The sequence below is a fragment of the Lynx canadensis genome, chromosome A1, assembly GCF_007474595.2.
Source record: "Lynx canadensis isolate LIC74 chromosome A1, mLynCan4.pri.v2, whole genome shotgun sequence".
Classification (NCBI taxonomy): domain Eukaryota; kingdom Metazoa; phylum Chordata; class Mammalia; order Carnivora; family Felidae; genus Lynx; species Lynx canadensis.
The window spans coordinates 117,581,193-117,607,292 of NC_044303.2; the positions used below are offsets into that span (position 1 = coordinate 117,581,193).

The 26,100-nt window shown below is 51.0% G+C and overlaps 1 protein-coding gene across 5 annotated transcripts; it reads right to left on the minus strand.

Annotated features, from left to right (window-relative positions):
• On the minus strand, positions 1 to 25,261 carry ARAP3 (ArfGAP with RhoGAP domain, ankyrin repeat and PH domain 3). 5 transcript variants are annotated; one of them, XM_030320357.2, is made up of 33 exons: positions 24,266 to 24,348; positions 22,117 to 22,657; positions 21,939 to 22,000; positions 21,720 to 21,831; positions 17,694 to 17,894; positions 17,465 to 17,534; positions 17,071 to 17,191; positions 16,792 to 16,976; positions 16,596 to 16,702; positions 15,910 to 16,109; positions 15,726 to 15,811; positions 15,401 to 15,583; positions 15,108 to 15,243; positions 14,365 to 14,481; positions 13,779 to 13,926; positions 13,548 to 13,650; positions 11,287 to 11,506; positions 10,526 to 10,589; positions 10,113 to 10,276; positions 7,771 to 7,983; positions 7,387 to 7,492; positions 6,266 to 6,413; positions 5,896 to 5,964; positions 4,918 to 4,992; positions 4,705 to 4,819; positions 2,925 to 3,053; positions 2,706 to 2,839; positions 2,409 to 2,491; positions 2,277 to 2,312; positions 2,089 to 2,152; positions 1,853 to 1,990; positions 1,608 to 1,646; positions 1 to 1,038 (listed from the first exon to the last, which is right to left on the minus strand). In XM_030320357.2, the coding sequence occupies exons 2-33, from the start codon at positions 22,638 to 22,640 to the stop codon at positions 556 to 558; spliced, it is 4,635 nt and encodes a 1,544-aa protein (XP_030176217.1). In that variant the 5' UTR covers positions 22,641 to 22,657; positions 24,266 to 24,348; the 3' UTR covers positions 1 to 555. The 5 variants fall into 5 exon arrangements, with proteins under 5 accessions (XP_030176217.1, XP_032448980.1, XP_030176213.1 ...); XM_032593089.1 differs by having other exon boundaries at positions 22,117 to 23,024; positions 24,266 to 24,280; XM_030320353.1 differs by lacking the exon at positions 24,266 to 24,348 and having other exon boundaries at positions 22,117 to 23,978.
• Positions 25,262 to 26,100: the final 839 nt, after the last annotated feature.

A 26,100-nucleotide genomic window follows, 5' to 3' on the forward strand; every position in this document is an offset into this window, starting at 1 on the left:
TAGCCTTTGGTTCCAAGGTTTATTAACAATGACATATCTTTTTTGGCTCCTCTTTACCCCAACTCTCAACCCCAATCAATCTCCCGACTCTAGGTCTTCAATGTAGTTCCCAAATGTAGGAGGTGGGGTAGGATAGACTTGGAAATCATTCAGCTCTCTGGCTTCCAAATCCTTTTTTTTATTTAATGCAGTAAAACCATTCTTTTCAAACCCAAAATGTCTCACAGGACACCTACATATCAAATATATAAGGAGTTGTCCTTGATGAGGAAAAATATGTGGGGCTTACTGCTCTAAGAAACAGTTTGATGTTCACTGTTCTCCTTATTTCAGTGACATCATGGTACATATAATGAGTGGAGGTTCAGTGAGGGCCACATTCTGACCCTATCTGGGCAGGAGAGTCCAGAGCCCTGAGTCCTGTGGTCTTTCCATAGCACCACACTGGATTTTGGAGTCTTTCCATCCAGAGCAGAGGAGGCTCCCAGCAGTGTCTGCCATGGTGAGAACTTGGGTCTTCTGGTTACCTACCCCTTCAGACTTCTGGTCTTAGGGTCATGTGAGGGGCTGGCTGGAGGGTGAACTACAAGAGGAAGGTTGGGTGGGGAAGCCAGGTGTCTGTGTCACAAGGCCATTGGGGCTCGGGGACTGAGGGCTGGAGGGCTGGGAGGGGCTGCCTAGGCCTATGGTGGTTTCTCCCTTCCTCAGGATGAGGCTGTTAAGCTCTTGGAGCAGCTGTTCCTCCAGGGACCCACGTGCCTGGGAGCTGCTCTTTGAAGGGGGGCCTGGAGGGAGCTCTGGTGGCCTTTCCTCTGGGCCTGGGGCACCTGCCTTGGGGAAAAAGGGTTGATCAAAGGACCTCTGGCTGGTGAGGGGCGTCTCAGGGTTGGCTGTCTGATCTCTCATGGTGGAGAAGGAGGTAGAGGTGTCCTTGGTCAGTTCAGGGAAGGCTCCCACTTCCTCATACACTGGCTCCTCATAGACAGGCTCCTCCAGTTCCTCTTGCTCCTCCACAGACCCCTGGGTTGACTTCATTGGCTGGATGGGAATGAGGTGGCATGAAGCAGGCATGGAGTTAGAGTTACTACATTATTAATCACTAACATTTATTGAGCTCTTCTTCTGGGCCAGATGCTCCAAAATACTTTGCATGTATGATACCAAAATAACTCTGTACAATGGGTTACACTGCAGGTGAGTGAACTGAGGCACAGAGGGATTAAGTAAGTTGCCCAAGATCACACAGTGAGTAAATGGAAGAACTAGGGCTTCAGCCCAGGTCTAACTCTAATATGCATTCACTTAACCACTTTCCTTCTCTTTCTCAGATCTTATGACCACTTCCCTTTTCCTTGTCACATCCTACCATCCTTTATTTTTCTGATTCCTTCTGGTCCCTCACTATACACTGTCCATCTCCTTCTCTGTCTCTCTGTTTGCCTGTCTGTCTGTCTCTCTCTCTCTCATACACACACACACACACACACACACGCACACACACACACTGATGGCCTGCATCAGAACAAATAGAGAGGGTACACCGGTTCAGGCAGCACGCAGGAACACACAGCTGATGGGCACACAGCTGAGACAGGCACAGTACTCACAAAGAACATGGACAGGGTCCTCCGGTTGTGAAGTCGCCGCTGGGCACAGGTGGGATGGGGGTGAGGAGAGGGAGAGACACAGAGACACAGTGAGGCCTGGCAACAGGAGGCAAGGGTGGGGAGTGGGGACACAAAGAAGGCAGAGGGGGGGCACTAGGATGACAGGCACACCACTCCCCTCCTGCAGTGTGGCAAGGACACAGGCAGGGATCAGGAGGGCACTGGAGCAGGCTGGGGGACCTCACCAAGGTCTGATTTGCAGAGAGGAGGGTGGCCCCACTGTCATCCCCTCTGATGGGCAGCAAAGGCATAGTGCCAAACTTCTGACGGGCGAGGTCAGAGGAGGAATGGCGTCGTAAGACCACTGGCTGCTGGTCATCGTGCTGGAGGGAATTGAAGAATTGGCACAATGGGTATGGGTGGTACTGAAGACTAGAGCTGGGACCTCCGACCTAGCCCTCAGCTTTCTCCTTCCCCTCACCTGGGCTTTGAGGATGCTGGTGGTCCAATCCCACATCTCATCCTCATCACTGCAGGACAGGTAGCTGGGGGTGATCAGAGGGAAATGAGCTGGAGAGGAGGGATTGTAGCTCTAGGGATGGAGGATAGGGAGGGGTTGGACAGGGTGCAGGGCTAGGCTAGAGAAGAGCCAGGCTGGGAGGTACTCACAGGTGCATCTTCTCCAGTATCAATGTGAAGCCCCACCTAGGAGGCAAAGGAGAACAGAGACGGGTGATTAGAAAGGCCAGAAAGGTGATGGCAGGAAGGCCCTAGAAATGTGGGCTGGGGAAGGACACTCACGGTGTTGGAGGCTTTAACTTCTTTCGGATGCCCAGGTAGACCTTGGAACCTTCCAAAGGCCACTCTCGTTCTGGTTTAGAGCTCTGAGAACAAGAGGGCAGTCAGTGAGGTCAAAAGGTGAGAGAAGGATCACAGTCATTTGGGTCAAGAAGTCATGGAAACACTGGGGTTATGCAATCACAGGGTCACAAAGGTCAAAGGACCAGGGCAGCAATGAGATTGATAAGCACATGATTTGTGGAGTGAGAGGCTTGATGTAGTCACAGCTCCTCCCACAGGGCTGCCAGCCTCCCTCACCTTCTTTTCCTTGAGCAGCAGCAAGCAGCGACCACGCAGCAGAAAGAACCTCTCCTGGAAGCGGTTTCCCAGTAAGCGGGGTGGCTCCTCCCTACATCGCAACAGACCCACCCTTGGGCTCTCGCGGCGGATACCTGGGCACAAACGGGCAATGCTGGGTGGAAGGTCCTGGGGGAGAGGCCTGGGGATGGGGATGCTGGACTGAAGAGGGAGGTTCACCTGTGAAGAGGCAGCCGGCCTGGGCCAGGGAGACTTTTCTCAAGAGCAAGGACGCTGAGCAGGGCTCTGGGAGCTGGCACCATTGAAGGGCCTGTTCTAGGACCCTTTCCTTGGGGTGCAGGGGCCGCTCTAAGGAAGGGGTAAAGTGGGAGTGAAAATCAACCAGAATATCCGTCCACAGCCTGGAGCCCCCAACTCCTTTCCCACGAGTCACATTCATTTATCCAATCCGCCACCCAGCCCCAGGTATTTATTTTAGCACTGACTCTGTGCCAGGCACTGTGCTAGCCCTGGGGATACAGTGATGAGCACGAAACACAAAGCCCACAGCACAGTGAGGGAGCAGACCTTAAGTCTGCCTTAAGTCAACCAAAGAACTGCAGACAATTAGTGCTTTGAAAGAAACAATAAGAAGCTGAGAGAGAGGAGGGCAGCCACTGGGACAGGGTAATGCCCAGGAAAGGCCATTCAAATTTTTAAATGTTTTTTAACATTTACTTATTTTTTTTCAGAGACACATAGAGACAGAGCGTGAGTGGGGTAGGGGTAGAGAGGGAGACACAGAATCTGAAGCAGGTTCCAGGCTCCAAGCTGTCAGCACAGAGCCCGACGAGGGGCTCGAACTCATGAACCATGAGATCATGACTTGAGCTGACGTCAGACACTTAACTGGCAAGGCCTTTCAAAAAGGGGGCATTTGAGGATGAGACTGAGGCCAGAAGGGGTGGGAAGAACAAGCCATGCTAAGATCAGGGGAAGAAAATTGCAGGCATGATAAAATGCAGGAATAAAGGCCCTGAGTCAAGAAAGATGTGTTTGAAGAACAGCTAGCATGGCTGAAGCCCAGAGAATGAGTTATGTGAGATGAAGTCCAAGAAATAAGCAAGGTCCAGACGCTCAGGGATTGTGGGCCATAATAAGGAATTTGAATTTTATTTTAAGTCCAGTGGAAAGCCATCGGAAGGTAATGGCATGACGTGATTTATGCTTGCAATGCGTGTTGACTGCTGGAAAATGGATCATCGGGAGGCAAGAAAGGAACACTAGCCAGCTATTCCCTTTCTGGGGCTTTACATTTTAGTGGTTAATGTTGGGAGAAGAAAGATAGCAGTGACTTCATCTTGGGTGGTGGTAATGGTGGAGATGGAGAGAAGTGACAGATTGTAATAGAATCAACAAGACTAGGTGGTTGGGTTAGGTGTGAAGTTGAAGGAAAGGGAAGACTCCCAGCCTTGATAACTGAGTTAGGGAAAACTGGGAAATAGCTGAGGCTTTTTGTTAGGTGAAGGGGTCTGGAAACTGAGTTGAGTCTTGCACGTTTTAAATTAGAGATGCTTATGAGACGTACAAGTGGAGGTGTGCAGTAGACAGTTGAATATGTGAGTCTGGAGCTCAGAGGAAAGATCTGGGCCAGAAATAAAAATTTGGGTGTCAGCTTTTTAATGGCACTTAAAGCCACTGGAATGGATGAGGCATCCAAGGAAGAATGTAGATAGAGAAAGGAAAAGGGTCCAGGTTGAATACTGGGTTCCTCCAACATTTGGAATCTAGGCAAAGGAGGAAGAAAAGCCTTCTTTGATGCAGAAGGGAAACCTAGGGTTTGTGGGGTCCACAAAAGCCAAGAGAGAAGAGAGTATTGAGAAAGAGGGAGTGGTCAACAGTGTAGAATGTCCCCTCACATGCACGAGGACAATGTCCACTATATTTGGTAAAAGAAGGCACTGGTGACTTTGATCTCCCCCCATCACATGTGCATCCACACACACATGGTCATGCTCACCAAGTTCCCCGTGCTCACGAATTTCAAACGTCACCCATAAGTCCATCCCAGCATCTGTCCCCCGCATCTCCAATACCTGGTTAGTCAGCTCCTCAGCAGTCAGTGTCGGAGACACCTGGGGTCATGGCAAGAGCAGGGGACCCATGCTGGTCAGTTCACTGACCCTGCTTCCCCCAATCCTCCCATCTCCCCACCTGTCCCCTTAGGACTGACCTTCAGGGTAACACAGTTGTCCGGGAGCTGCTGTTCTATATAAACCTCCATGATGAGGTCTCCAGCCTGGGACAGCTGAGGGGACGGGTAAAGTATTCAGGAGGACACAAGAGAATCCAAAATATCAAGGTCAGAGGACTCCTTATGTTGCCTCATAAGCACTTCCCCCCACAAAAGTCTCCTCCTACCCCTCATCCCCAATGTGGCTCAGGCCCTTATAAGGGAGAACCCCAGGAGTGGCAGAACCACATCTTCAGGCTGCATGGGTATTTCCCAAGGCAGTACAACATATGGAAAGACAGGTTTAGAGTCAGACTCTCTGGGTTACATCTCTGGCACTTGCTACAGTATGACTTTGAATAAGTGACCTCAAGGCCTTCTTTTTTATAACTATTTTTTTAATGTCTATTTATTTTGAGAGAGAGACAGAGCAGGGGAAGGGCAGAGAGAGAAAGAATCCCAAGCAGGCTCTGCGCCATCAATGCAGAGCTCAACGCGGGGCTGAAACTCACTAACAGCCAGCTCGTGACCTGAGCTGAAACTGAGTCAGATGCTCAACCAACTGAGCCACCCAGGTGCCCCGCTCTGTTTCTTTATTTGAAAAAATAGGACTGTACACCTCATGGAGTTGTGTGATGTTAAAGTGAGATCATAGGGTTTAGAATATAAGTCCTCTGCTGTTTGTTATCCTATTTATTACTATTATTCTTAGCACTTGGTCTAACTTAGCTAACTCTTCCTTGGATCTTTTTTTTACATGCAGAACTGAAGTACTCGCCACCATTGTGTAATGAAGAATCCTCATGGTGGAATAAGTGGAGTAAATCCTAAACCAAACCCCTCTCCCCAAAGCACTCCCCTCCTTGGTTTCCCCCTTTCTCTGAAAGCTGACAGCCAATGTCCAGCAGCAGAAGGCCACCCTCCTGTCTTGATATCCCCTCCTGGCCCACTCAGGAGTCTAAGGTCAGGACAAGTTACCTGTACATCCTTCCAGGTGGTGATAAGACTGACTTCCAAGTCAATCTGAGCTACCTGGTCAGAGTCAATCTGTGGAAGAGTCAAAAAGAAGTGTGTATTGTGGAGGTGGGGGGTGGTGCTAGGAAATGAGGGAAGAAGGGAGAGATGTACAAGACCAGAGGGTCTATATGAGAACATTAGAGGCCAGAAGAGCTAAGAACTAATGGGGCATGGGCATTTGGAGTGACGTTATGGGATAGAGGGGCCCAGGGCTCTGGAAGGTGATTCCCGATGCAGAGGGCTTTCAGAGGTCTGGGCTGGGGTCCTGTTGGGGAGAGCAAGATCTAGAATCCAGGAAGAGGGACTATAGTCAGGGGTTGAGAGAGCTTACATTAAAGACAGAGATGTAGCCATCGATGAGTTCCTGCAGCACCCGCACCTCATGTTCCCCCCGCCCATCTGTCTGGAACACACTAGGTGCAAACAGCAGGGCCAGGTTCCGCGTGCACATTTGGTTTATAGCAGCACACTTTTGCACCCTGCAGAAGGGCGTGACACAGGTCACAAGGGATGCAGCTTGTGCTCACCTGTTGGTCAATGCATCCATTCATTCAGCAAATACTTATTGAGTTCCTACAGTATGCCAGGCCCTGGGCTAAGCATTTGGGATACAGCTGTAAGACACAATACTGGCCTCAAGGAGCTCCCAGTCTAGGGGAGAGACAGATAAGGAATGGGTGATTATAAATATTGTAAGAGGCAGCACACTTTTATGTAAAGGGACAGACAGTAAATATTTTAGGCTTGCAGGCCATACGTTCCCTGTTGCAATTCCTCAGTTCTACTGTTGTAGTATGAGAAGAGTTATAGACAATATAAAAGTGAATGGGTGTGGCTTTACACTTCATGGACAAAACTTCATCTAGAAATACAGGCAACAGGTTGGATTCGGCCCATGGGCCATAGTTGGCCCATCCCTGTGATATAGAGTAATCAGTACAATACAGCCAGTGTTCACCTTAGAATCGTTTAAAGTCCTGTCTCCCCAAGAGACTGGTCAAGATAGATCTGCAACTTACTCTTCTTTGTGTCTCCTACATCTAACCCTTTGTCTGTCATAGAATAATAAAGCAAAATAATATTGATTGCTTACCGTTTTTGAATTCTTACTACATACATGCCAGGTGCTATAGTTAGGATTTTGGAAGGATTATTTCCTTCAACTCTCATGACCTAGGAGGTGGATACTATTCGTTACACCATCTTCCTTTTACAAACGAGGAAACTGAGGCTCAGAGAGTACAAATAACACCCAAGGTGACACACTAGAATGGTGGAAAACTAGAGTAAAGCTTAGGTCTGCCTGACCTCAAAGTCCACACTCTGAACCTTTGTGCTCTGATGCTTTCACTTAGCAATTGTTTACAGGATGAATGAATGAATGAATGTGGGGGGCAGGTAGAGCTGATAAAGGGTCAGTTAGGAGCCTGCGGGGGTCCTGGCCATACTGACCGATAGAGATGCCCAATGAGGGTAGCCAGCGTGCGGCGGTTAACCTGTGGCAGGCAGCCAATCACTTCTTTGTACTTCTCCAGGCGCTGATTCTTCTGTGGTAACTCTGGGATGGAAAGGGGAAGGGGTGGAGATGATCTGGGAAGGGAGCGTGGAGGGATTTTTGAAGAAACAAACCTAGGGTGGATGTGCCTCTGCCCCCTTCCCACCTTGACCTAAGCTGAGTCCTTGAGTGATCCTGAGGGGTGGGGAGGAAGTACTGGGGAGGATGGCTGCCCAATCCCACAAAACAGCCTCAGGGATTCAAGGGTGTGTGTGGGGGGGGTGGAGTTCCTGGTTGTCCCTTGGCTATCTGTGAAGAGTTTTTAGGGACCTTGGGAGTACCAGCAGCCTCCCTCCAGCGGGGCAACAACCGTGCACAGGTCACAGGGTCATCAAGCTCTCGAAAGAAGCGTTTGAGCGTATCGGTGACATCCTCCACGAAGTGCTCCCCTGGCCGGAGCTTCACTGACCGGGCATCCCGCCGGAACTCAGCAAGGAGCCGAAGGCTACGGGCGCGGGCACCCCCTTTCCGGTATATGCCCTCCAGCTGGAGCCCTGAGAACAGCCAGCATCTCTGCTCACCACTGCCCAAAGACCCACCCACCCACCTGGTATCCAGTATCTGTGACCTACCCCCACCACCCCCCCTGACATGCTGTAGGGCTATTGGGGTAAATGGGCCAGAGAGGAGGAAGTCTGCCTCCATGGTCTTGACTCTCAAGACCCTGCTCAAGTACTCCTGCTCAGAAGGTCCTTCCCTAACCATGATATTACACAGAGTCCCCATCACTCACTATTTTGGTTTTGAAATAGCACTTTCAAATCATATTACAGTCAATCCTCACTATTCAGATTCAATATTGTGAATTTATCTACTTGCTAAAATTTATTTGAAACTCCCAAACCAGTACTTGTGGCACTTTCCCAGTCATTTGTGAACATGCGCAGAGCAGAGATGAATTTGAGTTGCCTATTGGACACATTCCCAGCTAAGCTCTCATATGGTAAACAAGTGTAGTCTTCATGGTATATATAGAACCACATTTTTTTCATTCTTGTGCTTTTTTTCTTTGGGTAGTTTCACTATTTGAAATGGCCCCCAAGTGAAGTGCTAAAGTGCTGTCTAGTGTTCCTAAGTACAAGAAGGCTGTGATGTGCCTTATGGAGAAAATATGTGTGTCAGATAAGCTTTCCTTATGCATGAGTTACAGTGCTGCTGGCTGTGAATTCAAAGTTAACAGATCACAAATACATATTAAAGCAAGTATCTTTAAACAGAAACACACTTAAAGTTACATATTGATGGATCAATTGATGAGAATGTCACCAGAGCTTCCCAGGAACCCAACCCTGTATTTCCACTGGGGCAACAATTTAGTATTCATTCATTCAATGTTTGCAATAACTTCATAGAACAAAACTACCATGAATAATGAGAACTGACTGTATTTTTCTTACTTATTACCCAGTTCTCCCACTAGTCTCTGAGCATCATAGAACTTTCCCTTTTCACCACTATATGTCCAGTGTCTGGCAAATGGGAGCAGCTCAGTAAACATCTGCTGAATGAAGAGCGGCAGTCCAGGAACTGTGGAGGAGTGGGTATGGGCACCCATGCTCTTTCTCCAGGGCTTTCACTGGACTGCTGACTTAATCCCTCCTTTGAACATGAGGAAGACTGAGAACAGGATGGGATCTAGTGAGCAGGCAAAGTCAGTGCATGAGGCTACTACCAAAGTGTGGAGAATGTCATTAGCCACTCACTATCCACTGTCAATGTTGTAAGCACAACTATTTGTAGTTAATGGATGTGCCTTTCCCCCCTTTATTGCCTTCCTTAGTTTTCCATGAAGTTTCCTTCTCAAGAGTCCTGCCTTCTAGGGGCACCTGGGTGGCTCAGTCAGTTAAGTGTCCGACCTTGCCTCAGGTCATGATCTCATGGTTCATGGGTTCGAGCCCAAATTGGGCTCTGTGCTGACAGCTCAGAGCCTGGAGCCTGCTTCAGATTCTGTCTCTCTCCATCTCTGCCCCTCCCCCACTCATGTTCTGTCTCTCTCGTCAAAAATAAATAAACGTTAAAAAAAATTAAAAAAAAAAAAAGAGTCCTGCCTTCTAAAGGGGGTTCGTCAAGGAGCTAGATTCTACTTGGTGCCTCCTTGGGCTGGAGAATAAAGCAGAGGCCAAAAAGTCACAGAGAATTCTGGGAGCCACTCGCACAGCTGAGCCTTTATGCCTGGAAAAACTCCCACACAGAATAAATCTGCTCAGACCTTCAAGGATTTTGCTGCACAGCTTGGCTCTTGCCTTACAGCTGCCCCCTCTTTGTTCTTTATGGCTCTCCATCTCCAGTCACATTTCAGTGCTGCTCTGCTCCCCTTCCACGCCCACGGCCCACTAACAGCTACCTTGGAACACTTACTACCTGCCAGATGCTGTGCTAAATGCTTTACATATGTTCTCTTACTATCACAACTATCCTAGAAAACGAGGACTGTTAGTAGCCCCATTCTACCAATGGGGGAACTGAGGCTCAGAAAGGTAAAGAAGCTTGCCAAGGATCATACAGCAGGTTGTTGTTAGGCTGCAATCTCTGGAGGCAAAGCTTCTGTAGGCAGATCACAACTTCTGGCTGTTCCTATGTCCCCCATCCCCTACTGGCTCAGTATTGGCCAGTACCCACTCACCATGCTGGGTGACAAAACTGATGCAGGCATCCACGATGATGGGGATGTCACCCCGGCTCATCTGCTGCTCTTGCAGCCCTGTGCCGCCCCCGCCAGCGGCCCCCTCAATGGCCGTGGTCCATGCTGAGAAATCCAGCCGGCCCTCCCCCTGCAGATACAGGGTCCTGAGACCCAAGAGGCCTGAGTCAGAGCCAGCTCCTGAGGGTCCTTTAAACTAAGAGGCCCATGATTACAAGGCCCAGCCTTCCAAGAGCCACCAGCAGGGGGCAGCAAAATTCAACCCAGACAGAGCCCCTGAACTAGACAATGGAATTTGAGGAAGTGGGTAGTGGTCCAGCAGACCAGGGTGGAGGGCGGAGTGGGGCGGGCTCAGGAAAGAGGGATCCAGGGTCAAGGATAAGGGCAACACTTACCTTCCTGTTTCCACCAGGACCAAATGCTCCTTCTTGTCTGGGGTGTCAGCTGCTGAAACCACACCTGGGAGGAGAACCATGAGACAGTATCATGACTGTCTTCATCATAGTGACTAATATTTACTAAGTATTTAAGGTATGTAGGTGCCAGACTAGGAACCCTACAAACAATGCTGTATTAAATCCTGTAAGTTACATACTATTATCCCCATTTTACAGGTGACACATTAATGCTCAGAGAGGTTAAGCTGCTTGTCTCATTACTTGTTATAAAATGGCAAAGCTGAGCTGGAACTCAGGTCTCTTGTCTCCAAAGCCCTCTGATATTATCCCATACTGTTCTCTTTGAGGAAGTGAGAATACCCAGTCCCCTCTCCCAGTCTCCAACCAGCAAATGACTCCAAATAACAGTAACAGTAACATTTATAACATGTAACATTTATTAAACACCTATAAGATAGGTCCTACCAGGCTCTGTGATAAGTGTTTTACATGCATTGCCTTATTTGAAACTACAACTGTTTCATTGTGCCCACTGTAAAGAGGAGGAAACTAAGGCACAGAAAGGTTAAGCAACCTGTCCAAGATCACACAGCTAGAAAGTGACAGAGGTGGAGATCTGTATCTGGGCAGTCTGACTCCAAAGCTTGTGCCTGAATACACTATGTTCTGCTGTTTCCCCTAGGGATCCCCAAATAGATGAAGGTCCACTGTCCCTTACCCCATGGCTACCTTTCATCCCTGTCCCCGACCCTGCTCACTGATTTCCTGTAGCCGCCGCAGATGCACCATGTCCTCAGGGGCTGGAGAGCCAGGGCCCGGTGCTGGACACAGGAAGAGGTGGTCACCACGAAGAAGTCCAAACCCTGACAGCCAGAGGCCAGGGGCCAGGGCTGAATGGGTGGGAGAGCGTAGCCACAGGCGGCCCAGCCGCAGCAGCCCAGGGCCCAGCAGCTGGTGACAGCTCAGCGGGGAGAACCACTGTGAGTCAAGAGGAAGACATGGGGAACAAGGAGGATGGGGAAAGAGATAACAGGTGGAGAGAAATAAGAGTGAGAAGGATAGGGAAAGACACGAAGAGAGAGAAAAAAGACCGGAATGAAAAGCGATGGGGAGAGAACAAAAGAAAGACACAAGAACACAGGAGATGGATGGAGAAAGACAGGAAAGAAATTCAGTTCAATTTAATTTGCTCCAGCCAACACAGAGAAGATATTCTGTGTGGCAGCCTTATGCCCTTAAATGTAAGGGTAAGGGATGTAAGGGTAAGAAAGAATGGGCAGCCAAAATGTTCTAACTGAAGAGTCACGATGCCCTGGGAAATCCCACCACCCTAAGGGGTCAGGGGAGGATTCGTGAAGAAATAAATGTTGGAGATGGTCTGCAAAATGGTGCTTCTCCAGCTACCTGTGGTGATGAAACAAGGAGTTCTTTTCTTTTTTTTTTGTTCAAAATTCCAATCTGTTACTAATAGTACTTTTGTAAAAAACAATAAAAATGAACTACTACAAAAGTAAACTGAAAAAAGAAATACACAATATAAGCCCTCCCTTTTAAAAAGTAGATTCTAGGGGCGCCTGGGTGGCGCAGTCAGTTAAGTGTCCGACTTCAGCCAGGTCACGATCTCACGGTCCGTGAGTTCAAGCCCCGCGTCAGGCTCTGGGCTGATGGCTCAGAGCCTGGAGCCTGTTTCCGATTCTGTGTCTCCCTCTCTCTCTGCCCCTCCCCTGTTCATGCTCTCTCTCTGTCCCAAAAATAAATAAACGTTGAAAAAAAAATTAAAAAAAATAAAAAAATAAAAAGTAGATCCTACACATAAAATCACTCTGTGACATTCCGATGAATGTTTGAGCATTTCCCACAGAGGAGTGTCACATCCTGCAGGGCTGACCTGGTGAGGCCAGAAAGAGGCCCTTGGACTTTGGTAATGGGAAGTCACTAACCACCCCCGCAGAGTAGCAGCTCATAAGTCTGGCAGAGGAGGGCAGCCATCAGGGGTTAAGGAGGAAGGGCATGCTTGCTAGGGCACACGACTATTCTGAGGGGTTGTCAGGAGGGCACCAGGGTGATAAGAAGCTGAAGGTGGAGCAGGACTGAGGGAAAAAACGGTTAAGGACGGGAGCAATTGGAGCAATGGGCATCATCATCACCATTACTATTTCAACCCCCACAGATGGAGGGCCTGCTGTGTGCCAAGCAGCACAGGTCTCACATGTCACTTAATCCTCAATGCCAAGGGGAGCATCTTTTAGACCCACTCTATCTGTATGGAAAAGCTCACAAGGCTGAGAGTTGGAGGACTCAGATCCCAGGATATCTGACTTTAGGGCCCGAACTTTTTTTTTTAATATTCATTTATTTTTGAAAGAGCGCAAGTTGGGGAGGGGCAGAGAGAGGGAGACAGAGGGTCCAAAGGGGGCTCTGCACTGACAGCAGCGAGCTCAATGTGAGGCTCAAACTCATGAATGGAGACAGATCATGACCCAAGCCAAAGTCAATGCTCAACTGACTGAGCCACCCACGAACCCCTAGGGCCCGAACTTTTAATTGGGTGCAGGACAGAGAGACCAGCTTGCCTGGGAATGGAGACGCTGGGTCTCATAAAGGCAGCCTCACCTGTGCACTGGGAGAACTTGGGGAAGGGGGAAGTGGGAGTTAGAGGCAGCCTTTCCTTGGGAAGAAGGCCTGCGCAATGAGGTTCAAGCCATGAGCTTTGGAGACAAAGGCCTGTTTTCAATCCTGGGCTCTGCTGCCTCCTAGCTCTGTGACCTTGATCAAGTGACTTCATAACCTGTGTAACTCTGTTTCCCTGTATGTGAAATACTGATAATCCTTTCCTCTCAGGGTTGTTGTGAAAGTTAAATGAGCTATTGAATGGGCAGTGCCTAACACTGGTCCTAGCACAGCTGTTAATGAAGGTGGATGTGGTAGGGGTGGCTGTAGGAACAGGAGAGGGCAGGATGGGGACAGCTGGGGACAGGGAAACCATGGGCTGTTAGGGAGGAGGTCTCGGCTGGCTCACCTTGCCCACAGCACTGGTCCAGGCCTCCAGACTGTCAGCTCCATCTGTGCCAAAATGCTGGATCCTCCCCCCAGTGAGGATGAGCTCAAAGGAAAAGGGGAATCTAGAAAGAAAGTGAGGTTAAAGAGGAGAATGGGGACCAAGAGGGGCTGGCAGGCTCAGGATCACAAAGGGCAAAAGGGGGAGTGCAGGGAGCATGGGGTGTGGTTACCTGTCAAGGGGTGTGGTTACCTGTCAAGGTCACTTGGGTCAGTGGGTGGGGGACTCACACCCAGACATACAACATCTTGGGGCTGGATGAGGCTGAGGGGTTCAGGGCTGCTTTCTGACACAAACATTTCCAGAGCTGCTCTCAGCACGCACCACATTCGGGGGGGAGCTAAGGGGGAGGCTGATGGTCAGCAGGCAGAAGATGTCTGTCCCTACCGTCATAATTCCCATTTCCCATATTTATTCTTTCTATGCCAAACCCTCTGCCTGTGTCTGATCTCACGTAATCTTTACAACAACACTATGAGGTGGGTATCATCTTCAGTCCTCTTTGCAGGTAGGGAAACTGAGGCCCAGAGTTTGAGTAGTTTGCCCAAGTCATATTAGTAGGAAGTAGTAGAGCTGGGATTTGGCCCAGGCAGTCTGACTTCACAGCACACGCTCTCATCTATCACCCAGTGCTGCCACCAGGCATGGTCCCTCTCTTACTCCCAGCACCTAGTCCACTCCAGGGTGTGGCCCTACTTGCCCTTCCCGCCCCTCTGCGGTACACCTTGCTCATCCCAGTTTCTGCCCCATCTCCCCCCACCCTCAGCTCGCCTCTCACCATCCCGGCCCCTGCGAGGAGGTGGGGGTCCAGCTTTGTTGCTGATGGGACCACAGTACAGGAAGCTGCTGTAAGTGGCAGGTACCACCACCTCATTGTACACACCAGGGGAAGGGTCTGCAAGGGGAAGGAGAAGTGGTCAGTTCAGTGCAGTGCAATGGGATGGCCTGAGTCATCAGGAAAAGGATCAGACTGAGGAAGACAGTGGGACCCAACTCCACTGGCAGCATGGCCAAGTCGAGCCCAGTGGGGCTGGACCCCTTACTACCCAGATTAGTAAAGATGGTAGTAGGAAGCAAGACACCAGCCCTTGCCCACTGCCTCTCCCAACCAGCCATCCATTCACCCAGTCAGCCCAGGGTGGAAACCTCTAAGCATGGGCCATCCTATAAGTTTCACAGCCCCTCTGGCCTGACCCCTGGAGAGAAGCATCATTAGATGAGCGTTTCTTTGATCAGACTTCCCCAGGGAGATGAGATCTCCTTTATGGGTTGACCCTGTCAGGGGTTCACCAGCACTAACACCTCAAACATCCAGATCCATTCCAGGCAGTGGCTGCCATTGATCATTTCATGACTTCAGGATATAGGACCCAGAGGATCTAGAAGGTTGGGAAACTACCCAAACTGGGCCATTGTGATGGGATGAGTAAAAGGGTACATGGGGCTCCCTGGAACAATCAAGGCACGGGTCAGGGTTGAGAATTCTTAGGGGATGAGAAAGGAGGTCCTTCTGGGGATTACCTGGGAGCAGGAGACCAGAGAAGCTGCCATCAGGTGCTGAGGGGGACCAGGACTCCTCGCCCTCAGAGGCCTCAACACAGAGGAGCTGGGTCATGTTCTTCAGCAGGTTGGGTCCTGTCACAGCTGCACACAGTGCCTACAGAAGGGGAAGGGCCTCTGTCAGCCCCAAGACCCAACCTGACAGTGTGGGGACAGTCCTCCAGTCATCAGAAACAGCCCCAACCCCACGCCAAGTCTAGGCATTTCAACTCAGAAACTGCCCTCCTCCATCAGCCCCAACCTGTCCCTCCTACCTGGAGAAGCTGGCCATGATCTAGATACTGAGGGTGGGGCTTCCGGAAGAGACCCAGTCGGTACTTCCGGGAAATGAACTCTCCCCGGGGGCCAGGGCTTGTATCTGGATGCAGCCCCTCACCTGGGGGTAATGCCCCTGCCCAGAAGCGGTTGGCACGATCATTTCCCAGGACAATGAACAACTGTAGGATGACAAAGGGCAGAGGCAACTGACAGGAACTTGAGTCGTCAGACATTTCAATCCTGCCCTCAAGCTGGGCCCACAGCCTTTTATGGATGCTTTTCTTCCATCTTCCCCACTTTTTCCCTCTTCAGACTCCTCACCTGTACTATCTCATTACTCCACACACTTGTGTCCAGCTTCAGGCTCTGTACTTTGGAGATCCCAGAACCCAGGGCCCGGTGCTGACCTGTTAGGGTATGAAGGGTATGTGGCATAGATACCCAGAACCTCCAGCCTCAGCCCCCGCTCCCTCTCCCTGTTTTAGCTAAAGGCCCCAGCCCTCACCTGCACACTGCTTGCAGATGACCACCCCCAGGTTGACAGCAGCCCAGTCTGGGCGGGAGGCGCCACAGTCCGCACAGTGCCGGTTTGCCCGATTGGACCAGATTTTCTCAGCCACCTCGTAGTCAGACAGGGTCTCGGTTACTGCTTCCTGCAGAGCGGCCGCCCAGCTCTGCCGAGCACCCCCAGACTCGGCTGTGAAGCTGAGGGGTGGACAGCCAGTCTGTGGGCATGGATACCCCCTCCTACCTGTCCCATCTCACTAGCCATTCCTGCAGGAAGCCCTGCAGGCCACTTCTGGGCCAGCCCAGAACCTCCTGAGACCTTGACCCTGATCACTGGAATTCCATCAGTGCACACCCACTGACATCCTACTGAAGAGGCCTCCAGTCCTCTACCTGCCCTGGGTCTCCTTCAAAAGTCTCTCCCCCAGGGGTGCCTGGGTGGCTCAGTCTGTTAAGTGTCTGTCTTTGCTCAGGTCATGACCTCCCTGTTTGTGGGTTCAAGAGTGCAGAGCCTGCTTGGGATTCTCTCTCTCTCTCTCTCTCTCTCTCTTTCTCTGCCCCTCCCCCCACTCACACTTTCTCTCCCTCCCCCCCCCCTTTCTCTCTCTCTCTCAAAATAAATAATAAACTTAAAAAAAAAAAAGTCTCTCCCCCATCCCTGCCTCCTGCCAGTCTGGGCCCCACCTGAAGCAGCGATGGGGCGTGAGCAGATCAAAACTGCGACTCTTGGTCTCCCTGACGCTGCATCCTTGCAGTTCAATGAAGCAGATCCCGATGCCGGAAGAAAAGGCCTGATGGGATTGTGGGGGTTGGAACAGGTTCAATGAGGCACCAGAATGGGCTAGGCCAGGCTCCTTGGCCTCGGCCAGGCCCTTCTCACCTGCTCACTCTTGTACAGGGCAAGCTCTCCAGGGCTCAAAGCAGCAAAAACCTTGGCCTTGTGTCCACGAAGTTCTAGCATGCCTGTGCGGAGGGGTCGGGGTGGCTGAGGGGGCCGGGGATGGCCCAGGAGGCGCTGCTCCCTCAGGCAGGATTGCAGTGTGGAGCACCATGTGTCCCGCTGGGCTGGTGGGGGACAGAGAAGCAGGTTAGCCAGCAGCTGTGTGCTCACATGGCTTCCCTGCCCCCCACCCTGACACAGTAGGGCCCTGCTTCTCACCCTCGCTCTCTGTGCGAAACACAAACACCCTCTGGCCAGTGATGACCTGGAACTTGTTATCCTTGCTGCTGCGGGTCATCTCAATGGCAGTCAGAGGGATCACACCCTTGGGGAAGGGATCCTGGAGAGACAGCCCAGTGACCCAAAGGGACAGCAACTCAACCATGTGTGCTGACCCTGGGGCCAGCGCCAACTTTTAATGAGATCGGCATTCATTCCACAAGCAGTGGGGTACAGCTGCTCACCTAGCTACTTTAGATGCTGACATCAGTCGTGTGATGACCGCCCCCCGCCCCCGGCCTGGGCTTCCCATCTTCCAGTCCCGAGCCTTTCTCAACCCTCCCCTTCCCTTTCTCTTTCCCTAGGCCCAACATAGCATCTCCCAGACCCCCACCTTATCATTGCCAAAGTACATCAGACTCCTGCCGTTGAACTGCACAAAGCGCCTCTGGAAAACGTAGTTTCTGGGGAAGGCAGGGGCCAAGATGAGTGAGTGGTGGAGGCTGTATCCTGAGGGTTCCTAGGGTCTGGGAGTACCTGGGACCCGGCCCACCACCACCACCCAGCCTCCCTCTTCCCTCTTCTCCCTCCCTACCCTCCCTTTCCCTCCCCAGTAGCCCCACCCCTGAGGGGAGAGCTTGTCTAGCCAGCCGCTGAGCAGGGGCGTGGGGCGGTCTGCTGTGGATGAGAAGCTGGCATAGGGTGAAATGAGGTCATCATTCATCTCCATGTCCAGGGTGGGCAGTGAGAGGGTAGAATCTCCAGGCAGTTCAAGGCTAGCATAGCCAGCATCCTCCCGTGCTTCCAGATCCTGCCTGCTGAGCCTTATGTGGGGCAAGAGAGAACATATATTAGACCCAGGTCCCTAGACACCCCCACCCACAGCACTTCGTAGAATGTTTGGAAGGTACTGGATCACTTTTCAAACAGGGAAATGGGGATGTTGGGAACCCAAAAGGTTATCATAGAGCCTTTTCCCTGAGCACACTTGGATTTTTTACTGGAAAAATTTCAGTCCCTCTCCTTTGCCATTAGTATTACTTGGTAGAAAAGTTGGGGAAAGGCTGTGTAGCTGGCTTTCTGCCACAGTTGCCGATATCTAATCAATAAGTCTTTTTGGTTCTCTCTCCAAAAAGTGCTTGACTTTCTCTCCCTGGACCAAATTCCCATGAGTTCTCACCAGGGTGATATGAATTACCTAACTGGTCACCTGCTTCCACTCCTGCCCTCCCTTGGACCTCACTTTCCATCACTACCAGAGCACTCCTTTAAAAATGCAATTGACCCTCTCTCTGCTCCTCCCCTGCTCACCGTCTGTCTGTCTGTCTCTCTCTCAAAAATAAATAAACATTAAAAAAAATTTAAAGAAAAAAGGGTGCCACATGGCTGGCTCGGTTGATTAAGCGTCCAACTTCAGCTCCCGTCATGATCTCACAGTTTGTGAATTTGAGCCCCGCGTCGGGCTCTGTGCTGACAGCTCAGAGCCTGGAGCCTGCTTCAGATTCTTTGTCTCCCTCTCTCTCTGCTCCTCCCCCGTTCATGCTCTGTCTCTGTCTCTCTCTCAAAAATAAACATTAAAAAAAAATTTAATGCAAATGAGATCATTTCACTATCCTCCACCACCCCTTCCCTCAATGAAATCCTGCATAACTTCTCATTTGCAGTTGGGATAAATCCAAATCCCTTAACACGGGCTGTAAGACCTTGTACAATGAGACCCACACCCAATCCCCTGACCTCCTTTTATATCACCCTTGCCTTTGCTTACTACAGTTTAGCCACCTTCTCTTCCTCTTTCAGAGTCTTTGCACATGCTGTTCCTTCTGCCCAGAACATGCTTCCCTGGGCTGCTTTATCTCAGCCCTTAGGTCTTTGCTTATGCCATCTTCCCAGGAAGTCCTCTATTATTCTCTGTCACTTTCCAGGAGTCCTTAACCTCAGTAGCACAAAGTCACTTGGGAAACCTTAAAATACCAGTATATGGCCACCATCCTAGACATTTAAGTTTGATCATCTGGGAGTGGGCTCATGAATGTTTATTTCTAAAAGTTCCCCAGGCTGGGTTGCCTGGGTAGCTCAGTTCGTTAAGCATCTGACTTGGGCTCAGATCATGATCTCCGTTTTGGTTCGAGAGTTGGAGCCCCACATAGGGATCTGTGCTGGTGGTGCAGAATCTGCTTGGGATTCTCTTTCTGCCCCTTCCCCACTTGTGTGCTCTCTCTCTCTCTCTCAAAATCAATAAACAAAAAAAAAAAAAAAAAAAAAAAAAAGTTCCCCAGACTATAGTGCAGCTAAGGTTGAAAACCATTACTCTACCCTATTTGTTTCTTACTTAAGTGAGAAACACTTACTTAAATTGCTTACTTAAGCAATCAGATAAGAACCCCCACAAACTCCCAGTGCCTCATCTACCCAATTTCACACATTTTTTACATTCCTTCTGCTGCTGTCATAAACATCCCTGTCTGAAACCAGTCCCTCCTCTGTGCACCATCCTCTCACCTACACAAGGATGTTGCTCCAGACTGTCTCCCCCTCCTCTCCCCGACAGCAACTAATTCTCCCTCTCTACCACATCCCTGCAATCCATCTATAAACATATGTAACACTGCCTCCTACAAAAAACATTTCTTAACTCCACTTCCACTGTAACAACCACTCAACCCTGTGCTCTTCTTTGCAGAAAAATTAAAAAATGTCATCTGTACCTTCCAACTCCTTCTGTTATCTCTTGAGACCATTTTGATCTGGCTTTCACCTTTACCTCTTGTCAAGGTCCCCAGTGACCTCCATGTTGCCAATTCCAGAAGCCAATTCTCAGTCCTTGTCTTTCTTGACCTCCTGGCAGCATGTGAACTGTTGACCTCCCCCTCCTCCTGTCTTCACTTGGCTCCTATGACATCACACTCTTCTGGTTTTCCTTCTCCTTTACTACTCATTTCTCTTTAGTCTGTTTTGCTGGTTCTTCCTCTTCTCCCAAACCTCTTGATATTGGGGTATGCCAGGACTCTGATCTTGGTCCTCTGCTCTATCGACACTCACTCACAGCTATATACACCCATGTAGATGCTGTAAACTCACAAATTTAGATCTCCAGCTCAGACCTCTCCCCCAAACTCCAGACTTGTATATTCATTGGTCTATTTTGTCATCTCTTATTGGGCTTATAATATATACCTCAAATTCAGCACATCCAAAATGGAGCTCCCGATCTCCCCACCACCCCCTGCTTTGTGCAGTTTCCCCATGTCAGATCAGAGCAACTCCAGGAACTTTCATTTGCTCAAACAGCACTGTCCAACAGAGGTCACTGTGCAAACCACATATGTAATTTTCGATTTTCTAGTAGCCACATTAAAAAATAAAAAGAAACAAGTAAAACTAATTATATTTTATTTAATCCCACATACCCAACATATTAACATTTTACTATGTCATCCATATAAAAAGTAAGATAATTTATGTCTACTTCTGTCATATTCATCCAGTACTGATTTTTTTTTCATGCTAAGTCTTTCAAATTTGGTAGTTTTATAGTTACAGCACATCTTACTCCAGACTAGCCACATTTCACGTGTTCAGTAAGCACATGTGGCTAGTGGCTACCACACTGGACAGTGCAGCTCAGACTAAAATCTTTGAGGTCATTCTTGACTGCTCTTTTCTCTCACACCCCAAGTGTCAATGTCTCTCACATGACAGTTTGCCTTCAAAATATAACCCATATCCAACCACTTCTTGCCATCTCCACTACCATGACCTAGTCTGAGATGTCTCATCTAGACTACTGCAATAACCTCACATCTGGTCTCTCTACTTCTGCTTTTGCTCCTACTGACCATTCCCAACACAGCAACCAGAGGGATTCTTAAAAATGTATTCAAAACCCTTCCAGTGGCTTCCCATTTCATTTAGAGTCAAAGCAAAAGTCCCCACAAGGTCCTACCTGATCTGACTCTTTTTACCTCTCTGACATCATTTCCTCCCACTCTTCCTGCCCTGGCCACTATACCCCAGCCCCACTGGCCTTGTCACCACTCCTGGGTTTACCTGGAAGCCTCTATTCTAGCCACTCCCCCTGCCTGGGACACTTATCCCAGACACTGTCATGATTAACTCTCTCACACCCTTCATTTTGCTCAAGTGTCACTTGAAAACACTCTGGCAACTCTTAATGAAAAATTATAGCCCACTTCCCCTCACTCCATCCCAGCCTTCTTACCCTGCTCTTTTTTTTCCCATGGTATTTAATACCTTTTAACATATGATGTAACTTATTTATTATACTTATTTTTATTTGACTCCCCACACGGACAAGGATTTCTGATCTATCCCAAATACCTACAACATCTGGGATGCAGTAGATGCTCAATAAAGATTTGTTAAATGAAAGCAAGAAAAGCATTTCTCCGTATTGTAAATTATATATCCATCTGTTTGTCTACTTGTTTCAGTTCCTGTCTGCCCTTGAGTCACAAGAGGCTTGAGGGGAGTACTGGGTCTGCCATAGTCCTTCTATATCTTGAGTACCTGGCTGGCACATAGTGGACACTCAATACACACGTGATGAATAACTGGATCCATGGCCACCGCCAGACTGCTCCTCAAGCTTCTCTCTTCCTGCCATCACCACCCTACTGACTACTCACCTGTGTTCAACCCGGTCCTGACAGACACCTCTGCCTTCTCTTCTGTCAGGTGGCCCTGGGACCCCCACGGGCTGGACACCATAGTACAGGCAGCCAGGGTCCATGATATGTACTGGCAGGGGGAGTAATGGGAGAGACAAGGAAGAGGAGGTCAGGTGGGAATGTCTGGGTCCTGAAGGGACCTGTCTCTCTCCCCCCAACCCATGATAACCCACCTACCTGTGCCTGTTGTGGGCCTGAGGGCAGGGGTGGGGGCAGCTGCCTGGGAGCTGTCTGGGGTCCTGAGGGAAAAGGTCTAGTGATCATTAAGGGAGAGAGGAGAGAGGAGAAACCCTCATGTCCTGCACCTTCTTGCCCCCACCCAGCACTGGATCCCAAGGAAGCCAGCCCCACTCACATGTCCTGGGCTGTCTGTGCCCCGCCTCTTAAGTCCAGGCCAAAGTAGATGGCATTTGGCATCATTTCCACAGTATTCAAGGCTGAAGTCTGCTCAGAGGAGGAGGTGGGGAGAGGTGGGGAACTTGGGCTGGACTCCGGGCTCCTGGACACTTCTGGTTTCCAGAGGGTTGGGCTCACTCCAGGTCTTTGGGTGGTGGTGGGGCCACTGAGTCCACCAAATACTGTCCTGGGCTTAGGCACAGGCTTGGGGGGCTGGGCTTGGGGGGCTAGGCTGGGGGATGGCTCCATGGCACTGTCCAACTGGGAATCCAGGGAGCCCTCTGCAGCACCTGCCTGCAGCAGGCGCAGAATGCGTTTTCGGTGACCTGTGGCGCTGACACCCAACTGCCTCAGCTCCTCGTGGCCCAGGCCCCGGGCTGCACCCGCTGTAGCCAGGCCATGCCTTCGGAACGTGTCTGCATACTGCTCCAGGTGCACCGTGGCCAGCCACACAGCGATGTCCAGGTCCTGAGGGGCAGCCATGGGGGCTCAGGCCATTGCTGGGGGGAGCGGCAGGGTGAAGGAAGGGCTCAGGCTGAGATTCCCCCTCCCTGTCCCAAAGTCTGAGGCCTGGACAGGGGGTAGGCACCAGACTTGTCTTCCTCCAAAGAAAAATGACCAGTGGCCAGCAATCTGGAGGAAGAGCCGTCCCAGAACATCAGAAAGGGCTTTCTTATTATAGAGGAATCTCTTCATTTGCAGATGAGGACACTGAGGCTCAGAGAAGGGAAGAGGCTTGCCCCAGGCTCACAACAAATTGGTGGAAGTGTTGGCCCCGATGGTCCTGACCACCCTAGGTCTGGATCAAAGCTCTGCCTCTGCTTTATTGCATTCAACCAAGTCAGCATGGGACAAGATGACAGAAGCCTGCGGGGGCAGGATGGAATGGGATGGTGGGAAGAGGGGCCTCATGATGTGGCCTAAGGTGGGTAGAGGGGCAGGTGTGGCACAAGAGGAGGGAAGAGGTGGAGATTCCACCCCCCTGGTTTTCAGAACTGAGGTACAAGCTCGGCCATCCTAATCCTGGTCATTCCCAGTTCCTCCTCCCCTTCCACCTATTGTCTCTGCTCAGACTTCCTTCCTGTCCCTCCAGCCCTGGCCGCCCCCACATCCTGTCTGCCTTGGTCAGGCTGCCCAGAGAGCCCTAACTAGTTTCAGCAAGTGGGGTCCTGGCTGTGGAAACAGGCCGCCTGGGGAATGGGAATAGGGTGGAGAATTGGGCTGGAAAGAGGAGGGCCCAGAGGCCAGGGGTACTCCAGGGTCTTCACACTCCACCAACCTGAAGCATGTTCACACACATGCATGCACATGTGAGCACCCTCCCTATAGCGACTCAAGAGTGTGAAATGACACCCCCCTACCTCTGCTTTCTCCAAATCTTCTTCCTCTGAGCTTTCCCTTTCCCTTTCCCATGCCTTTGGGCTCAAGTCTTTCAGGCTCTGTCCAGTTCTGCCATCCTGACCCTGACCCTGGTGTATTCTCTGGACCTGTCTCAGATTTTGTCTCCCTGGAGTTTTCTCTCTGCTTGTCCCTTTCTCTACCCCACTCTATCGGTCACTGCCTCTATCTAAATCCATCTTTGTTCCCCTCCTTCTTTTGCTCTGTCATTAAGCCTCTCCTTGCCTGAGTCTCCAATTTTAACTAGACCTTTAGGTGTATGTGACTCCAGATTTCTGTCTCTCTGCCTCTGCCTGTTAGGTTCTCGCACACTTTCTCCCCATGGGGTCCTGACCAGGACTCCCTCTCGCCCCAGCATCAGTTCTGGCCTTTCTGCCTCTCCGCAGCTGGGCCCCCGTACCCAAGCTAGTTAGGGCCTGACTCAGAGCCCAGTTTCCCAGTGACTCAGATCCAGCCCGAGGGCACGGGACTGGGAACCCGGAGGTGCGCGGGGCAGGAGTGCCGGGGGCGGGCCGGGCAGCGCGGGGCAGCGCGGGCTGCGACGAAGGAGGGGGTTGAGGAGGGAGGGGGCAGAGGCCGGGCCACCGGAGGGAGGGGCGAGTCACGGCGGGGAGGGGGGCGGGGGAGGGCCGCCGGCGCGGACGGGGCCCTCGAGGAGGGGACGGGGAGGAGTCTGGGAAGCAGGGGCCCGTGGGCGCGGGGGTCCTCACCTCACTACGCGGCCGCCGTCCGCTCCCGGTGCCCGCCGCGCCGTCCGAGGCTCGGGTCGCGCAGCGCGGGCCCCGCCTCCCCTCAGCCCTCCCCCGACGGGCCCGGCCCCGCCCCGCCCCGCCGGCCGGTTCCCTCCGCTGGGCCCCGCCACTCCTTGTGCAAGCGCCGGCCTTCAAAAGGTTTGGGCTCCTTACCTAACCGCTGCGCTTATCTCGGGGCCTGGCCAACTCTGTCTTCCTAGGGGCCGAGAAAGGGACCGGAACAGGAGCGGGAGGTCAAGACAGCTTTAGAGAGAGGGACAAAGGGGTAAAGACCAGAATGGAGATGTGACAGAGGTAGAACCAGAGCGAAAAGGAGAGCGGCCTGGAGCACGGCTTTGCATCCCTTCTGCTGTTCCCTCCCCATCGTGCCAAAAGAGGAGGGAAAGAGGTGGGCCCTAAGCCCCCAGGGTGGCAGCCCCTGTCGCATGCCCAGCACCGTGGCTGGACCCTGGCACCCAGTTAGCGAGTGAAGGGAGGCTGGCATCCGGAAGTCACAGATAGCCACAGCCTTCCAAGCTGGGGACCCCTTCAGTAGCCCAGAGGTTTGACGTGAGGGAATAGGGTCCGATGCCTAACAGAGGAGTCCCCATCTGCTTCTTCCTCCCCAAGAGCCAGGCCTAGGTTTCTTCCCAGTGGTGAAGGTCAGCAAGGCAACATTCCTACTCCCATACCCCCCAACCCGGGTCCTGGGGCTGCCTTTTAGGGGATAAGCCTGGCGGCCTGCAAGTTCAGTGACCCAGCAAGAAGTCTTTTCTTCTTTAGGAGAAGCCCCTTCTCTTCATCCTCGTACTCCATTTTTTTTTTTTTTTTTTTTTTTTTTTTGGTGAGGTGGGGGCGGAGGTAGGGGGATGGGGGTGTTACCTGAGGAGAAATGGCTCCTCTCCTTTTTCCCAATCTTGCCTGGAGCCCTAGCCTTGAAGCCTGTCCCCCAGAGCCTGAGGCACTTCCCCCTCAGAGTTGGGCTGGTGTTTAGCTATGTGTGGTGTTGTTGGGGGGGTGGGGGGGACACCACTGGCTCGCTGTGTTTTCCTGTTTGTATGAGAGGAAGTTGGCTGTGAGTCAGCAGACAAAGGAACTGTCAGTAACTAGGGGAAGACCCCTGCCTCAGCAGAAGGTGAGGGGAGTGTGAAGTGGTCCCCACCTCTCCCAACTGCCCCAGCTTGGAGAGGATCTGCTACCTTCAGCCTCCTGGAGCTCTTCTCTCTGAGAAAGAGAATGATAATAATAATTAATTATTAAAATGACCATAGTAATGGCTGCCACTTACTGAGAGCCGACTCTGTCCCAGGCCCTGTGCAAATATTGCTTTGCAAGTTTCCATTAATCCTCACAACAACTCTTAAGATAGGGGATTTTATCACCTCCATTTTACAGATAAGGAGACATTTCTCTGGATGGGCAACTGTGGGGCCAGGAGAATGCTCTTCATGGACCTCCAACTACAAAGACTGAAAATTTACCAAAGGCCTTAGCTGCTGCCTTCTGAAATCCATCAATTCGCAGTTTAAGGCCAGCTTCCCATGGGGTTGCTCCCATCCAATGACCAAACTCAGCAGAGATCCTAAGGTAGGCCCATTCCTGGAAAATAAGGGGATTCCTGTGACAGCTGACCTTGACTCAAGAGTTATCCCTGTGCCCTTGATGAACTTTCCTTCTATTGCTTAGTGGTATAAGATATTTTCTCCCAACCTCCCTTCCTTGCCTCTCTCCTTCATTCCTCTCTCAGCTCCTGGCTGCCTTCCTCTTCCACACTTCCCAGTAACCCAGCAAGAAAAGGGAATTGAGTAAATAAC